Source organism: Myotis nattereri (assembly GCF_964212035.1).
Source record: "Myotis nattereri genome assembly, chromosome: 1".
NCBI classification, from domain to species: domain Eukaryota; kingdom Metazoa; phylum Chordata; class Mammalia; order Chiroptera; family Vespertilionidae; genus Myotis; species Myotis nattereri.
In genome coordinates, this window is record NC_138075.1 from 180,735,517 (window position 1) to 180,751,976 (window position 16,460).

At 44.2% G+C, this 16,460-nt stretch overlaps 1 protein-coding gene across 6 annotated transcripts in view; it reads right to left on the reverse strand.

Moving 5' to 3' along the window:
• ANXA3 (annexin A3) overlaps positions 1-15,729 on the reverse strand; it is a 50,397-nt gene extending 34,668 nt beyond the window's left edge. For 2 of the 6 annotated variants that reach the window (XM_081091545.1, XM_081091549.1), the window contains exons 1-3: positions 15,579-15,713; positions 14,920-14,975; positions 12,224-12,276 (exon numbers count right to left, since the gene is read on the reverse strand). In XM_081091545.1, coding sequence (XP_080947671.1) covers positions 12,224-12,238 — 15 coding nt within the window. In that variant the 5' untranslated portion in view covers positions 12,239-12,276; positions 14,920-14,975; positions 15,579-15,713. Of the gene's footprint in view, positions 1-12,223; positions 12,277-14,919; positions 14,976-15,462 lie in introns of all 6 variants that reach the window. The other 4 variants (XR_013995998.1, XM_081091547.1, XM_081091546.1 and 1 more) reach the window with 4 other exon arrangements.
• Between the last annotated feature and the right edge of the window lie 731 nt (positions 15,730-16,460).

Below are 16,460 nucleotides of genomic sequence, written 5' to 3' on the forward strand. Positions count from 1 at the left end.
TCCAGTCTAGCCGTGACCTTTCCACTGCCCTGTACCACCTACGCATCAAAGCATGCTGAAATTCCAATGTGCAAAATTAGAGAAGAGAGAAATTCCCAATCTGTTGATACTCAGTAAGAATTAAGTGGGAAGGAACCACTCATTTAAGTAAAAGAAAAAAACAAAACAAAAACCCAAACAACACCACACACATACTTCAGACTGAAAAAAATGCCACAGGCATTCTGAAGTAGAATCTTAATGATTTCAAACTGCTTCAGTTATTTAAATAGCAGGCTTGTTTATCTGATGGACTTGGTTGCCCAGAACATTCAGAAATATTTACATGAATTATGAAAAAAATCTCACAGTAAAAGAACTAGAATCCTTTAAACTAATACATGCTAGGCAGTGAGCAAAGTGATTTATGGACAACTTATTTAACTCTTACAATGGTCTTAACAAGGGGATTTTATTATTTCCATTTCAAAATGGAAGACATTCAATCTGCTACTAAGGACAGCCCTCCGAATTTGAACCCACCTCCTTGTGCTCCACACCACATCACGGTGCCTCACAGGAGTCTACAGAGCGGTTCTCAGAGTGTGGTTCCTGGATCAGTAAGTAGCCGGGAACTTAATAGCAATGCAAACTATCAGGCCCACTGCCCCATCCCAGTCTTAGAAATGGACAGTTCTGGGGCTAAGACTCAGGATTTGTGTTTTTTGTTTTTTACAAAGCCCTACAGAGGATTCTAATGGATTCTATAGTTTAAAAACCACTGCTCTATTTAGTCTTGGCTACCCAGGAAACCAAAGCAAAAGTGAGCAAACAAGTTCCAGATTTTTTTATGGTGTGGAAGACTTTGATGATGAGCTCATTGTTTCAGGAATGTTGGCGACTTTGCAGCCAAACAAAACTATTTGCCTTGCCTGCTTCATTGCGGGCTTAATTGCCTGACATTTAAATTACTAACCAATATCTGACTTAGTTTATTTCCACTAATTCTACTACCCAAACAAAGTGTCAGTGCTCTAGTAGGACATTGCATGAAAACTTGTGAAAGTCTTCCTTTTTTTAAAAAAGAAACCTCATGTTTAATCAGATTTCCATCCACATCCTTTAAACATAGTTGCTTTCCTTTTCTCAAACTTGACCTTCAGATGCCCCAAAAGGAAAAACGAACCTGAAACTAGTTGGAAAAGGAAGTAAAGCAAGCAATGTGTAAATAAAGGGGAAATAACCAGAGCTCTTTACATCAGTAAGAATTGCTGCTACCTACTATGAGCCAAGTACTGTGCTAACCATGTGTCCAGCATGAGCTCCATTCAATCCTCACAACAAACTTATAAGGCAGATATAATAACGTCTCTTCACAGAGGAGAATGAAACTGATGCTTAAGTAACTTGCCCAAGTTCACAGCCAGCAAGTGATCAGTCTCTTTAATCTATGTTGCTAATAACTGGGCTGGGCTGCATCTTATTTGAACCATCTTCTTCATGTCAATATAATTTTCCCTGATCTTCTAAAACTGTCCTTTGGAGGTCAGACAAGAGGCGTTGAAGCCATTGATGTGGCCAAGCTGGGCCTGGGGATTTGTCTGTTACAACCCCTAGGAGAGGCCAGTCTGTTCTTGCCTCATGAAAGGCAATCGGGCCTGTTTCTTCATGCAAAGTGCACTGGGTTTGCAAGAAGTTAGATGTTAGCATTTAGAAGAATGAGTGAAAGTGAAAATCACAAGGTGCCCATTCTGTTGACAAGAAACATGTTTACAGCCAAATGCTCCAGAGCAAGAAGAGCGGTTGCTGCAGGTACGTTTCGAAGGGGAGGCACAGCCGAGTCACTCCTCTCTTCATAGAGCCTGCACAGGTCATACCCAAAAGCTAAGCTTTAAACCAATGCCTCACGGAAAACTCTAGGACTCAGGAACGCTCGAGGAGCCAGGGAGGAATGATCATTCTCTGCTCAGTGTCAAAACAGTCTGTCACGGAGGTTTATGATGAAAGGAAAAATGGAGTAGACTAAAAGAACAATCACAACTTGGACTCTGATGAGAAAATGTAAGCCTTCTCTTTCAATTTTTCAAGTAAAAGGTGATTTTTAAAACCAAAGAAAGTTATGAGAGGCCCTGAAATGAAACATGGGCACGTGGGGCAGGTGTTATGGGCTGCATTGTGTGCCTCCCCAAAAGATACTATTGAAGGCCTGACAGTACTCAGAATGTGGGCCTATCTGGATATCAGGTCATTGCTGATATGATTTGTTAAGATGAGGTTCTACTGGAGTAGGGTGTGCCCCTAATCTAATATAAGGCGTCCTCAGAAGATAGCCATGTGAAGACAGATAGAGACAGGGAGAATGTGATGTGATGATGAGGGAATGAAGGCATAGACTGGAGTTGTACCAGGAACACCAAGATTGCCTGTAAACCAGAAGCCAGGAAGAGTCGATGAAGGACTCCGCTACAGGTTTCAGAGGGAGCATGGCCCTACCATCATGATTTCAGACTTTTAGCCTCCAGAACTTGAGACAATACATTAAAACCCATCCCATTTGTGGCACTTTGTTACGAAAGCCCAAGGAAATGAATACAGCAGGTCAGAGGTCAGAGAAAAGGACTGGTAACCAGAAGGTCCCGAAGGGCAAAACCAGGGGCCTTATCTTCAAATAGGCTGGCAGGGGCCACAGCTAACAGGGCTCCCCATCACCACCCACTGCAGGCACGCTCTCCTCCCAAAGCCGCAAAGAGAGGCGGGGCCTGGGAAGCAGAGGCTGGCAGCCTCAGGAATGCCTGAGAGAAGCAAGGCTGACACCACAGCTTCGTTATGTTGGCAATGTGCCCGAGAGGCCTGAGATGTTTGCATTTCACCTTGCACTCACTCAACGGGGAAAATATCCACACCTGCCCACTCTCCTTTTCTGATTTCACCAGAGCAGGAGGGTTGGAAGGGAACAACAGAGGCGAGTGCTGGGCTGGAGCAGATAGATACCTGTGACTGGGTTAGGAAGACAGGGACAAACAAGCAACTGGTGTTGTGTTCTCCATGAAGCCCAGATTATAATAAGAACCCCCAGCCCCTCTGAGGCATGTGTCACTCATGCTTAATCAGCTGGACCTCTGCCTTTCTTTGGCACCTGGGCCTCTTTCCGAGGGTTTTCTACCACCCCAGCTTCCATTTATTGTCCCCTTTGCCTGACCTTTATAAAATCGGTTCTTCTAAAATGAAAAGTCTCTTTCTCTTTTCTTTCCCTCTTATCCTGCTGTGGGTTATTTCCACCCCTATCCCTTCTGTCTACGGATGCCCCCCACATTTATATCTCCACTCCAGACTTCTGTTTTGAACACATACCTGAGCAGAAAAAAACACTCCCATCACTCTTATGATCTACCTCTGCTTTTCTCCAGAGTGCTTAAAACGGACTTTATATATTACACATTTACCTCTTGTTTATTATTTGTCTTCCATAATAAAATCAGGGGCATGCAAGCTCTATGCTTTTTAAATTTTATTTCTCTTTCTCTGCTGTATCCCCAGAGCCTAAAACAGCAGCTGGCACATAGAAGATGTTTAATGGATATCTGTTAAATGAATAAGTGAATAAAAGTGCTTTCTTATTCTGGATCTTGCTTTCTTTGATAATTCTCAAATGCTATACAGACTTTTCAAAGCTGCACGTGGCATGTCAAACATCTAACAAATGCATCTTCTGCCTTTTCTCAGTCCTGTCACCACTCTCAGGTCAACATGCCCCCAGAACCTATGGGAGGTATTTCATTAAACCAGTGATGGTGAACCCATGACACGCGTGTCAGAAGTGACACGCAAACTCATTTTTTTGGTTGATTTTTCTTTGTTAAATGGCATTTAAATATATAAAATAAATATCAAAAATATAAGTCTTTGTTTTACTATGGTTGCAAATATCAAAAAAATTTCTATATGTGACACGGCACCAGAGTTAAGTTAGGGTTTTTCAAAATGCTGACACGCCGAGCTCAAAAGGTTCACCATCACTGCATTAAACACAGAGAGTTGAAAATGAAAGGTGCAAAGATATGATAAGAGAGGAAGGAGCAGACTTTAAGAATTTTTGTTCTTTTTGTTGTCGGGTGCTCTTTGTGTCCCCACCTATTGCTGGTGGAAGTGGGCTTCTTGAGGTGCCACAGGGAAAAGAATTTCCTGAAGACCCCAAGGGGGGGATGAGGTATCATGGGAAGCTTTATTTCTGTGGAATTAAACCCCTGAGATTTCAAAGTCCCATCTCCCTCTGTCCCGCCATGGGAAAAGTCTCATCTTGTCTTCAGCAGAGCTAGGATCAAAGCCACTGCCCAGAGCCTCCGCTCCACATTTGTGCAGTCCAGTCCAGCCCCTGGCTAGCTTAGCTGGTGTTCCCAGCTGTAGTCCATTGTGTGTGGGGTCCGCATGGCCATGGGCCACATGGCTGTGGAAGGAGCATGGGTGAGTACAGGAAGCAGGAGCAAAACCAGAGGGACAAGAGCAAGAGAATTTCTTTGCCTGGGGATTATGTATTCCCGCATTTTCATGGACTTGTGCTAGGGTCCACCTCCTAGCCAAGGATCTTTGTTGCCAGGTTAGACTGACAAGCAAGCACCTTCCCGACGTCACCCTGACTCCACTGCACATGCATCCATTTCTCCCTTTTTTGGATCCCTTTCCCCAGTGATTTGCAGGGAATGGACTGGTGGTTTCCTGGGGAGCGTGAAGGTGCAGCTTTCTGGTGAAGCTACCGTAATGATCATGCTTATGTCTGGCCTCCCCTTTGCTCCTTTCCTATTATTAATATTAACTAGCTAGTTATGATGGTAACATTGTAACTTATTCTTTTAATTCATATGAGACTTCTGTATTACTCTTATTGTTCAGAACTCTAAAATATTTTTCTAACTCCTTTGCATCTACCAATAAATAACTTTCAAGAGAATCAAATCACACCTTTTCCCCTTCATATTCCTTGCCCTCATTGTAAAACCTTTTCTTTTCCTCTTTGCCTCTGATTTACCAGGCTTCTTCAAAGGCTACTCATTAGATTGGCAAATTATACTTCTTATTATGATTAAACTAGAAGCCCGCTGCATGAATTCCAGACGGCCCACACCAATAGGGGCTTGGGACTGGGCAGCCAGAGGGGGTGGGGGGGGGGATGGGGGTGGAGCACGGGGAGGGGCCAATCAAGGGTGAGGTCGGCCAAGAGGAGGGGCCTCGGGAGGTTGGCTGGCCAGCCTACCCCTGATCGGGCGGTTGGCCTGCCACAGTGGACGTCATAGCGACCAGAAGCTCCAGCATTCCGGTTGCTGGCTTTATATATATATATATATATATATATATATATATATATATATATATATATATATAGATATATAGATATATAGATATAGATATGAAAGACAGACCCTCCCACCTTGGTGGTTGAGCTTGGTGGTTGAGAGTGGCAAAGAACAGTTCTTTAACGTTAATTCCATTCATTTCCAGGAAGCCTCTCTCCTCTCACTGAGCTTACATGGGATTCTCTCCAGGCTTTGTCCTGAAACAAAGCTCTCATGTTTTGATTCGAAATCCAGGTCTAACCTGTTTTTCATTAACTTCCTGCAGAGAGCCATTTGTGTAACTGTCTGAGTGCCAATATTTATCTAAAGAAGCTTCAGGGAACATGGTTTAAAACACACCAGACAGGAAGTCGCGATTTTGTTGAAGAATACTTCATGAGTATATACCAGCGATTTTCAACCTTTTTTATTTCATGTCACACATAAACTAATTACTAAAATTCTGCAGCGTACAAAAAAAAAATAATATAATCTGGCAAAAATATAGGTATACATTTGTTTTATTCACACAAGACGGCAATTGTGTTGGCTGCTGTCATTTTTTTATGTGACATTTTTTATGTGAAAGTGGTCAGTGCCCTAGACTAAGTGGTCAGGCACTGCATGTTTGAAAAATTCTTGCCGCACACCAGAAAATCGCTGGTACACGCTGCTCTGCTTGAGATGCAAAAAGTCTATTTCAATTAAAACAGAAAGTCAGGTGTTCCAGCCCTGAGATGTGGAGACAGGAAGGAGGCCAGAGGAGAAATACAGTGCGTCCACATGGGTGTCACACAGGTGTTCTCTCCACACGTATTAAATCTGCATGGTCAGGAAGAGCAAATACACCAGGAAATTAAGGTCTAAAGGGATGTCCCCACCAAAGCAAGAAATGTGAAACTGGACAAGGCTCTCACAGGCTCCTTGTACCCAGGACCAACAGCAGCCCAATGCCCCGGGCTGGTGTCATCCATGGGTCAAAGTTTGAAAGGCATTACCTTCCCACAATCCTCTCTCATATGAGGGCATTGCTTCTGTCCTGGGAGCCATACCACTGGTGTCATTCCTCTGGGTTACACAGCAGCTATGGGAACATGTGTCCTCAGGTGTCAAACGGTACCGATCTTATTCCCAGGAAAGAAAGGGTTGGGTCAGGGAGGGTAGCTGTGCTCTCTAATGCCCACCATGAATACATTATCCTGGGTCAGCTCTTCCTTCTGCTTTAGATACACCTTCCTCAACTTTTCCACCATCAGGAATCCCTTTTGTTATTTCTTCTCCATGGACCCCATGCTTTGAATGATTCTGCCTGCCGCTCTGTCTGCATTTATTACAAAACATTAACTCCTTTTCCTGTTACTTACTATAAAAGATATAACTTCCAGTCAGAGCTTCTGATCAGCATAAGATAACCAGTGCCCATGTTGATATACTTTTAGTAAAAAGCATAAAGAAATATGATGTTTTGGAAACTGTAGACCCTGATGTGTGTTATATACGTGCGGTATAATGAAGAACACATCTAGTCTTTGTCCTGGGTTCCAGGTACAGAGGTTCAAAAACCCCTGGAGATTCCTGAGTGATAAAAGTGTCTTTATTATGCTAATGAGGTGACTCATTGTGGGCCCCTAAATAGCTTTAGCATCCAGGCTGGCCACTAAACACACCAGTCAAGGCTTAATTAGAGGGCTGGCACTTGGAGGTTGAGTTCAATCACACCTGTCTCGAAACCCGGGTGAAAACCCTGGACACTGATGCCTGCAGGAGCTTCCTAGCTGTGAGCACACTGATGTGCAGGAGGGTTCACACCGGGACTCCACGGGGAGGGTGCGCAGAGCTCGCATCCAGGACCCTTCCAGGCCTTACCCTGTGTGTAGCCTTAGTAATAAAACTGTAACTGTGAGGATAGCACTTTCAGTGAGCTCTGTAAGTTGTTCTAGTGAATTACCCCACCTGAGGGGGTCTTGGAGATCCCCAAATTTATAGCTAATTGGTCAGAAATGCAGGTGGCTCTAAGACTTGTAGCTGATGTCTGAAGTGAGGGCTGAGCCTTTAAACCTGTGGAGGCTGACAGTGATCCTGGAAATGTGAGAATCGTGCTGCAGCACACCCACCTGCAGCGGGAACGGGGCATTGTATGTCTTAGCTATACAACACCAGCAGGGAACTGAACTATGGACTATGGGTGAGAATGATGTGTCAAGGTAGGTTCATCAATTCTAAGAAATGTACCACGCTGGTGGGCAATATTGATATTGGGGGAGGCTGTGCATGTGTGGGGCTGGGGAGATATGGAAAATCTCTGTACCTTCCTCTCAATATTGTTGGAAACCTAAAATTGCTCTAAAAAAATAAGTCTTAAAAAAGGATATATATATATATATATATATATATATATATATATATATGAAAATATTGAAAACAGGAGTGGTCAGAAAGATTCTCCTGGGGAAAATCCACCTGTTTCAGGTAGCTCAGAGAAAGCATTCCAATGGGGAGGGAGGAATACTGTTGATTTGGAAAAAATTCAGGCCCAGGAAACAGGCAGACTCTCCTTTCCTGATACAGTTGCAAGGATATTAATTAGCAAGGGTTATGTTTTTAGAAAGAAATTAATATATTGAAATGATAATGATTATAATATTTACTGAGTGCTCAGCACATGCCAGGCACTGTTAATACATTTTCCATAACTGATTTAATGCTCACAAACACCAGGTAATGTGGGTACTATTACTACACTCATTTACAGATGAGGAGACTGACAGTGAGAGAGTAGGTATTTTGCTCAACTTTCTATTCAGGAGTCTGCCTTTTAGCCAACTAGACAGTCATGGAAAGGAGAGCTGGGACTGCAGCTTTACTGTCGGCACCCTGCTCTCAGAGCTCATTACACCAGGTACTTGCTGCTTTAATTGTTTAACTACTCCTTAGATGTACTCTTTCAAAACGAAGTGGGTAGGCATCATATTTATGGGAAGTTATTTTTGTGTGAAGCTGCTTTTATCCCTTGGGTCTAGAGTCTCCAGGTTCTCCGTCCTCATTTTGCAAATTAGAGTCTGAAATGGGGAAGGAAGAATCTATCACCAGTTAGGATGTTACAAAGGTTCATGATGATTACAATGATTCTGAGTTAATTTAGAAGTATTTTAGTTCCATAATAAAAATACTAATGTGAGAGTTCAAACAAAGAGTAATTACATTCATTATTCTGCAAAAGTAAGTTAGGAATTGACCAAGGAGGAAGGAGCTCAGACTATTTGCATGAGAAAGCCGGCATTGTAGAAGGTGCACGTAAAAAAAAAAAAAAATACCACTACATCTCTTAATAAAAAAGTCATGTTCCATGACATTTTGATTGTGGGTTGCCTGAGTGCTTGCTATGAACCTAAAGGCAATATATGTATGACAAGGGACCAAGGGACAAGGCATCAGAGAGTATAAAGTACTAAGCCATCAAGTCCTCTCATCAGAGTTAAGTAGTAGAACACAAGCCTGAACAGAGTGCGTGACCATTTCCAAACAGGAAACTACTGCAACACAGACTGTTTACTCATCGGAAACAATGGGAGGTTGCAACACCCCTAGCGGGAATATCCAGGCCTAGCAAACCAACCATTCTTTCCTCTTCAACCGTAAAGACTGAAATTGCACCTGAAGTCTTCTCTCTTGATCAGATGATGCCAGTGAGCTCACCATACACTGGTAGCCCAAACCCTTCTACAGTTTGTAGACACACACTGACTGGATTGCTCATTTGTGTTTGTGTGTTTATGTGCTTTTGTGTATAAGAGGGAACATGAGAACAGATGTAACTTAGTGATAAGACTATGTACACAAATCAGAAGGTTGTGTTTTTTATTGTGATAAAAACAACATAAAATTGACCACATTAACCCTTTTGAAGTGCACAGTTCGGTAGAGGTGAAACTGTTCAGTGTGTGAAACCAGAAACTCTACCCATAAGACAATGACTCCTCTTTTTTCCCTCCCAACCCCTAGCAATTCTATCCTATCTCCACACATTTGACTACTTAGATACCTTATATAAATGGAACCATATAGTATTTTATCCTTTTATTACTGGCTTATTTCACTTAGAATAATGTCCTCAGGTTCATCTGTGTTGTAGCATGTGTCAGAATTTCCCTCCTTTTTGAAACTGAATAATATTTCATTGTATATACAGACCAAATTTTGTTTGTCCATTTGTCTGTCCACAGACATTTGAGTTGCTTCCACCTTTGGCTCTTGTGAATAATGCTGCTATGAACATGGGAGTGCAGGTATCTCTTTGAGACCCTGCTTTTAGTTCTTTTGGCTATTTATCCAGAAATGGAACTTCTAGATCATATGGTCGTTCTATTCTTAATTTTTTTAAGGAACAGCCATACTGTTTCCACAGTAGTTCTGAGTTGTTCTTAATATTAGTCCTCGGAGATCTCACTCATAGATGGGAGTTCTCTAATTTGAGAAGAGGAGGCGACAGGAGAGAAAGGAAGGAGCAGCAGGAGCCAGGGCCTCCTTCTGCACTGAAGGGGCTCCTCTCTCCTCACCCAGAGCTTCCCTTTGTGGTCTGCTCTGTCCTTTCCTTCCTGTTGCCCAAAGAGGAATGTGATCACTCCCTGAGGCCACCACACTCCTAGCCCTGGTGGTAGGCAGAATAATAGCTCCCTTCTACAATGTCCACCTCTTAATCCCTGGGCCCTGTGAATGTGTTATGTTGCATGACAAAGGGACTTTGCCAATGTGATGAAGGTTCCAGACCTCAACATCAGGAAATTATTTTGGATTATCTGGGTGGGCCCAATTAGTCACCTGAGCTTTAAAAGCAGAGAACTGCCTCTAGCTGGAGGGAGAAAGGGAAGGTAGAAGAGAGATACCCCAGAGGGAAGACCAACAGATTGCATGCAGGAGGACTGATGCACAGTTGCTGTTCTGAGCTGCAGCGGCCACGTACAAGGCCTGGCAGAAGTCTCTAGGGTGGTGGTTCTCAACCTGTGGGTCGCGACCCCTTTGGGGGTCGAACGACCCTTTCACAGGGGTTGCCTAAATACATCCTGCGTGTCAGATATTTACATTACGATTCATAACAGTAGCAAAATTACAGTTATGAAGTAACAACGAAAATAATTTTATGGTTGGGGGTCACCACAACATGAGGAACTGTATTAAAGGGTCGCAGCATTAGGAAGGTTGAGAACCACTGTTCAAGGGGATAGGACAGCCCTTGATGACAGCCAGCAAGAAAACAAGGGACCTCAACTGCAAGGAACTAAATGTGGCCAACAACTAAATGAGTTCAGAGGTGGATTCTTCCCAAAGTCTTCAGAAACACAGCTCTGCCAACTGCTTCGTTTTAGTGCCATGAGACCCAGTTTGGGCTCTAACATGTAGAACTGTGATGTCATGAATGGCTGTTGCAACAGGAGATTAACGTACCCTCTCTCACGCTCGCCTGGGTCTCTCCAGCTGTTCAGAAATGTGCCAAGACTTTGACAGTGTCAGCCGGAGAGTCTGACCAACTAACTCCATATTTGTTTACTAATGGACAAGGGCTAGAGGGAGATTTTTTTTTTTTTTAAATACCAGTGTTTTTGAGAAATGTTTTTTTTTTGTTTTGTTTTGTTTTTTTATCTGATTCTACTAGATATCCATAATAGTAGCAGGGATTTCAGACCTGGAAAGAGGGGAGGTCAGCCTCTTGGCCAGTGATACAAAAGTAATATTGGGGGTGATATAACAGCATCCCTTCCCCTGACACTGCTCATGTAAGGGCTGGTCACCTCTCCATACAAGCTATTCTTTAAGCCTCCTCTGCCCCTTACTTATAAAATATAATGTATGTTCATTGTTGAAAAACAATGAAAGCAATCTGGGACTGCTGGCTCCTAATCGCTCGCCTGCCTGATTGCCCCTAACCGCCTCTGACTGCTGGCCTGATGCCCCTAACTGCTCCCCTACCTGCCTGATTGCCCCTAACTGCCCTCCCCTGCCAGCCTGATCGCCCCTAACTGCCCTCCCCTGCCAGCCTGATCACCCCTAACCGCCTCTGACTGCTGGCCTGATCACCCCTAACTGCCTTCCCCTGCCAGCCTGATCGCCCCTAACTGCCCTCCCCTACCAGCCTGATCGCCCCTAACTGCCCTCCCCTGCCAGCCTGATCGCCCCTAACCACCTCTGCCTCGGCCCCTGCCATGGTGGCTTTGTCCAGAAGATGACTGGTCTAATTAGCATATTACCCTTTTATTAGTATAGATTTTATTCATATCCCATCTCTTTCATTTCAGTACTTTTATCCATCTGAAATTTATTTCAATGTAAGAAATGAGACGGAATACAGATTTACTTTTTTCCTAAATGGCTAGAAGTTTTCCTAGCATAATTTATTGAATAAGCCATCTTTTCCTCTGCTATGAAATATCATCTTTTTTAAAAAATATATTTTATTGAGTTTTTACAGAGAGGAAAGGAGAGAGCTAGAGAGTTAGAAACATCGATGAGAGAGAAACATCGACCAGCCGCCTCCTGCACACCCCTCACTGGGGATGTGCCCGCAACCAAGGTACATGCCCTTGACCGGAATCGAACCTGGGACCTTTCAGTCCGCAGGCCGATGCTCTATCCACTGAGCCAAACCAGTTTCGGCGTGAAATATCATCTTTATCATATAATAAGTTCCCAAATCATATACTAAATAAATTCTCTGTTATTGACCTCTCTGCTTTAGTGTCATCATAAATTATTTTAACTACACACCTGTACAATATATTATTATTATTTTGGGACATCCACGAGCTTTTTGGGTGTGTTAATTTTTTTCAGATGAACTTTTTAACAACTTTCAAAATATTTTCCTTTGTATTTTGATTGGACTCAGGTAAGTTATTGTCTTAGGAAGATTTGATTTTACTTACCCAGAGAGATGCCATGCTATCCCACTTTTGCCTTGAGTTCAGATCACACTAACCTATTAAAAGAAAAAAAAAATTACTAAATGGAATAAGCCAAGGATTCCAAACACAGTAAATTCACCAACTCTTAATCTTTAATCCAGAAAACAGAACCCATGTTCAAAGAGAAACCCCTTCAAGAAGAGTATGTGTCTTTAACATCAAGTAGCCCATTGGCTAAACAAACATTTACTCAGTGCCTACTTTCTATGAGAGGTGGAGCTAGACCAGTAAAAGGCTCAAAAAGAGAGAAAAAAAATCTGACTTAAAGATGTTTATACATATGTTTCCTTGAAAGCCAACTTTTGACTTATTTAAAATCCAGCAGAACTACTTCGATTGCTGACTTCTTTTAATCAAAACAGACTACCATCTAGGGAAAACAAAAACACAAGAAATTGTCCCCCATCAACATAAATTTTCGTTGGCTTCCATTTGATTCCTTGTGTTTGATTGTGAAATGTGCATTTACACTTCACAAGGCTCCAAGCCTACAGTTATAAACAGACCTGCCTGCGCCTTGGGAGGCAGTCCAGTCCTTGGGCAGATGCAGGGGTGAAAAGGGCAGCTCTTTCGTGGAGCCGCAATTGGGAACCTATACGTCAACATTATTCAAACATGCTGGCCTATCTCCAAGGGTTGACTTAGAAATGCAAGTTGCTCCCACCCATCCTTGGAACAAAACACTCTAAAAATACCATGATCGCCTCAGAACAAAGTTCGACAGGAAATTACACCATTAGTCCCTGCAAATATTTAGCCCTGATTTTTCCAGGCTCTCTCTCCGTAGCAGAGGGTGGTCGGCTCTCTAGTTACAGAGTCTAACACCATCTATAATAATAAAAGTGTAATATGCTAATTACACCAGGCGTCCTTCCAGACAACCTTCCGGACAAAGCCAGGGCTGCGAGGGAAGCCCAGGTCCCGGGTGCCAGAGGAAAGCTGGTGCCGGCAACTGGGGGAAGAAAGGCCTACTCTTGCAAGAATTTCGTGCATCGGGCCTCTAATATATATATATATATATATATATATATATATATATATATTCCTCTATCTATATAGTGGATACAAAGTATCACTAGTTTTGGTTTCACCACTTAAAGCTAGACACAATTCATTTGACCCTCAGTTTCCTCATCTTTAAAAAGGGGAGAGGAGGGCTGTAGCTGGCATTGAATAAAGTAACATGTATCATCATATCAGCTAGCTTTTTGAGTCCTTACTATGCTCCAGGTAATATAAAAAACACTAAAAGGTTGATTTTGTAAAGTTAGACATTTTTTCATGTTTGCTCCCTGGGGCATACAAGGCAATATAAAAAATACCCATTGACTGAATGAATGATTTAATATAAGCCTCACAATAATCTAGGGCACTAAGTATCTTAGTAACATCTCCACTATGCATATGAAGAAGGTGGGGCACAGAGAAGTAAAATAACAGTCCAGTCACACCACTAATAAGTAGGTATTAGGGGCAGAAATAGCATATTGGGGACCAGCCACAATGACAAGAAATATTAGTCATACTCTGTTAACCGTGATGGTTCTGTTCAGATTAGAGAAAGTACATTCTAACCTGGCTGAGCGCTGTACGCCTGGGACCTGGGAGCTAACATCGGATGCAGTCCATCCTCCTATCCCGAGAACTGCCTATCATAATGGAAAGACTTACAACCTCCTGGCTGAAACAATCTGGTCCCAGAGGTGCCTGCCCTTTGCAACCCCCAGCCCCTACTGCCTGTAATCTGGTCCCAGGGCATCCGGAGGCACCCACCCTCTGCGACCCACCAAGCACGCATGACTTATAACCTGTAATGATTTTACCACGTCTGTAACTCTTACTTTCTCATGTAATCTTTGTCCTTCTACCCAACACAAGCAGCTGGCTTATGGGGAGAGGCAGAGCAGGTTTTTGTGGATGACCTGCTGCTCTCCCATGCTGCTGGCAGTATTGGAATAAACGCTCATGTATGATTCAACCCTGTCTCCATTTACGTGGCTCAAGTAGTGACAGGCAGCCCAGACCCCTTGGTTGTCTGGCCACATAGGGACTGAATTTAGGCAGCCATTCTCCAAAGATATGACCTTAACCACATGCTTCTGGTCAACGCTGATACTCAATATATGTTGATCCAGTATCATTTCTAACATATTAATAATGAATACTGATTTACGTTTTAAGAAAGAAAGAGTTACTCCACAGTGGAGGCCAAAAGGCTTAACAATAGAACTTTAAACAGCCTCTTCTGAAAGGATTAGAGCAGTGATATTATTTCCTTTTACTTCCTCCTGCATCCCTGTTTCTAAACAGATTTCCCTATACAGCCTCATGGCTCTGGGAACAAGATTCTGGTTTCCTTTACATCTTTAAGTTCCCTTTCTTGTCAGTTTGAAGTTCTCTGCCTTCCTGAAAGCTGGTGGTGAAATCTTTATGAAAGAACGATTTAGTAAGTTACATTTTTTTTGATGTTGATTTTTAAAAGTTGTAAATGAGGGCAAAGTCTAGCTGTCTGTGATCAGAAGTCCTTGGAAAGAATTCAGCTTTGGTGGTGCAACGTCTTATCAGCTGCCAGAGGGGCCTCCAGCCACCCAGAGCCTCTCAGCCACAATTTTCTACATAGGTGTGGTCATTTGCAATCAGGTGCCCATATCCCCCACCTGCTGACTCCGATGCCAAATGCCAGGAGAATGATTCACATCCAGGGAATGGAATTCTGTTGCAATAAAAGGAAATGATGAGCCGGTTTAAGAAAAAGCAAACTTCCCTGACTCCCAACGCCCAATATCTAAACACACCTTTCTACCTCCTAAAAAGACTAAGTAAAACAAAATAAATTGCGCATGTGAAGAGGACAGCATGCTCACAAGGATGGGTGTGGTTCCGAGTACTCAGTACAGAGCTTGGAGCCAGCCTCTCCCTTCCCCAGGCATCTGGACCCGGAGGACCCTTCTCGCTCTTCGTCTCCAAGACCTTAAGGTCTGGGAAGTTTGAAATGATCAACCGGCCCCCTACTCGGTTAGCTGTGATGAAAAGTGAAGGGTGCAGGGCCTGGGACTGCGGGGTGTCAGCTAGCACCCGGGGTGGCCATAGCTGGGTGGCCCTCCCAGAGCGCGGCACGTTTGCTCCCCTGGGCTAGTGTCCTCGATTCTGAAACGTGGGATCTAGACTCTGTGCGCGCCGAGGCCCCGCGGATCCTGCACCTGCGCTGCCGGGTTGGTTGGCGGTGAAGGCGCCAAGTTAGCTCCGCCCGGGACCACACGGCGCTCGCGGGGAGGCGGGCGAGGCGCGTGGCTGCGCGCGGGGAGGCTGGACTCACCGGGAAGCGGCCCGAGCGCGGAGAACGGCGAGCCAGGTGTGCGTCCCGCGCTGCTGCTCTGAAGCTGGTTCCCCGCGGGCCAGCGGAGGCGCCCGCTGCACCGACCGCACCCCTTCCTCCGCCCCGCCTCCTGCCCGGACTCCACCTGCTCGCCGCCCGCGGGGAGGGAGGCCGCGCCCCTCGCCCTGAACGCTCCGCCCTCCGGCCGGGCCTCGGGGTCGCTAATTTCCCTCCCCGCCGTCCTCACATTGAAACCCATTTCCTCGGTTTCACCTCCTCTCTGGCATTAAGTTCTGGTTCAGATTGGTTGCAGCGCTGATTTTGTCCCAGGCACTGCGGACGCAGACACGCGATGGTCCTCACTCCAAGGAGCTCACGGCCTGTACAGAGGGCGGACAGCTAACGCGAATAGCGGCCTCTAACACTTACCTCGCGTTTGCTTTGTGCCAGGCACTGTTCAAAATTCTTTAAATCATCGGACAACTATAAGAGACATACTATTATTGCTCCCATGTTATAAATAAGGAAACCGAGGTCACGTAAGCAAAGCTACGCTGGGAGTAAGAGCAGACCGCATTTTTGAACCCAGGTGGTTTTGTAGTCCCCCTGCTAAGCTTGCAGGCTCTTAAGTATGAGGATTAGACCCAACGACTGGAGGAGGCAAGGTGGAAGGGCGTCCTAGGCATTTGGCACAACAGAACAAAAGAAGGCTAAAAAGCAAAGCCCTGCTTGCATTGGGGGAATTATCGGCAGTTGTGTGTTGAAGGATGGAGTTAAAGCTACCAGTTAGTTGATGTCGGGCCTTGAAATAACTGCTTGCTTCCATCACCTCTTTTATCTTCAAGGCAACCCTGGGAGGTGCTATTTTTATTAGAATTTGCA